Genomic DNA, 1,343 nt, shown 5'->3' with positions numbered 1-1,343 from the left:
ATATTTTCAAAATTTTACGCAGGAGAGGCAAGACAACAATATCTACATGCAGGGGTTCCCCTATACAGAGCTGCATTGAGGGGTGACTGGACAGCCGCTCAAACAATCATCATGGAAGACAAGAAAATATTACATGCGGCTATTACAATAGCAGGAGAAACTGTTCTTCACGTGGCCGCAGGAGCGAAAGATGTTCATTTTGTGAAGCAATTGTTGGATTTGATGGACGAAGCAGAGGTGGAATTGCAAGATTGCAATGGGAACACCGCCTTTTGCTTAGCTGTTGTATCTGGAAGTGTAGAAATTGTTATGATTTTGATGGAGAAAAATACTGAGTTGCCACTGATTCCGGGCGGGCAGGGAAACAAGCCACTCTACATGGCTGCTCTGTTTGGACATGCTGAAATAGGTTGGCTTTTATATCCTATAACTAAGGCGACACTAAGCCAACAGGAATGGATGGACACATTTTTCGCTTGTATCCATTCTGATTTGCACGGTAAGCATTACTATATATAGTTGTGGACACTCTGATTTGAATACTGCCGGCCCGCTCGCTTTTAGTGACCATTAATAGTTCTCCTTACTAGTTAATTATCTCTATTACTTTTAACATACTGCTATATAAGCTACAATTTTCTAACTTTAGTCTTTATGGATATTGGACCGCATCTATATATAGGTTTAGCCTTGAAAATGCTTGACGACAACAGTGCACTGGCCATCGCGCGTGACGTAAATGGTGAGACAGCGCTGCATGTCTTAGCTCGAAAGCCATTGGCATTTTTTAAGCGAAATACAAGCTTATGCAAGAGCTACTTTAACAGAAGTATGTTTCTTTCTACTACCCCCTTTTTTGTTTTTTCCTGTTTTGTTTTATATTTAGAAAGGTATTAGACTGTTAGTATGGCAAATTAACAGATGCAAATATTCCGTGCAGACAATTTGGATTTCTAATGTTTCCACTTGCCTAATAAGCTAGCATAGGCTACGGTGTAGCGAAGCCATGTTATAAAGAATTCTCACTACATCAATAAAATCTCACTACATCAATAATAGAAGTTGTATTTAGTACTGATTTAACTCCATCATCCTAGGTTTGACATCCTCATACCATACAAATTCTGTAGAGAGCGATGCCCTTAAACTTACGAGAGGCATATGGAAAGAAATTTTGGTTTCTTTACCTGACTTGGAGGTAAAGCAACTTATTGACAAACCATCAAGATTTTTATTTGAAGCGGCCGAATTAGGGAACTTTCAATTTTTGGCGGAGCTTATTCACTCTTACCCTGATCTGGTATGGGAAGTGGATGAGAAAAACCAAACCATCTTCCATGTTG

At 39.4% G+C, this 1,343-nt stretch overlaps 1 protein-coding gene across 1 annotated transcript; it reads left to right on the top strand.

Moving 5' to 3' along the window:
* Window positions 1–15: 15 nt before the first annotated feature.
* On the top strand, window positions 16–1,336 carry LOC112095127 (the record flags this gene model as incomplete). The annotated part of the gene is made up of 3 exons (XM_024176805.1): window positions 16–499; window positions 683–829; window positions 1,098–1,336. Coding segments are annotated over 3 exons (870 nt in total), but the record flags the coding sequence as incomplete, so codon positions are not given.
* Between the last annotated feature and the right edge of the window lie 7 nt (window positions 1,337–1,343).

This window comes from Morus notabilis, unplaced genomic scaffold (assembly GCF_000414095.1).
Source record: "Morus notabilis unplaced genomic scaffold, ASM41409v2 C11404004, whole genome shotgun sequence".
In the NCBI taxonomy this organism is placed as follows: domain Eukaryota; kingdom Viridiplantae; phylum Streptophyta; class Magnoliopsida; order Rosales; family Moraceae; genus Morus; species Morus notabilis.
Note: the sequence above shows the minus strand (reverse complement) of the source record. Positions and strands in the feature narration are given on the sequence as shown.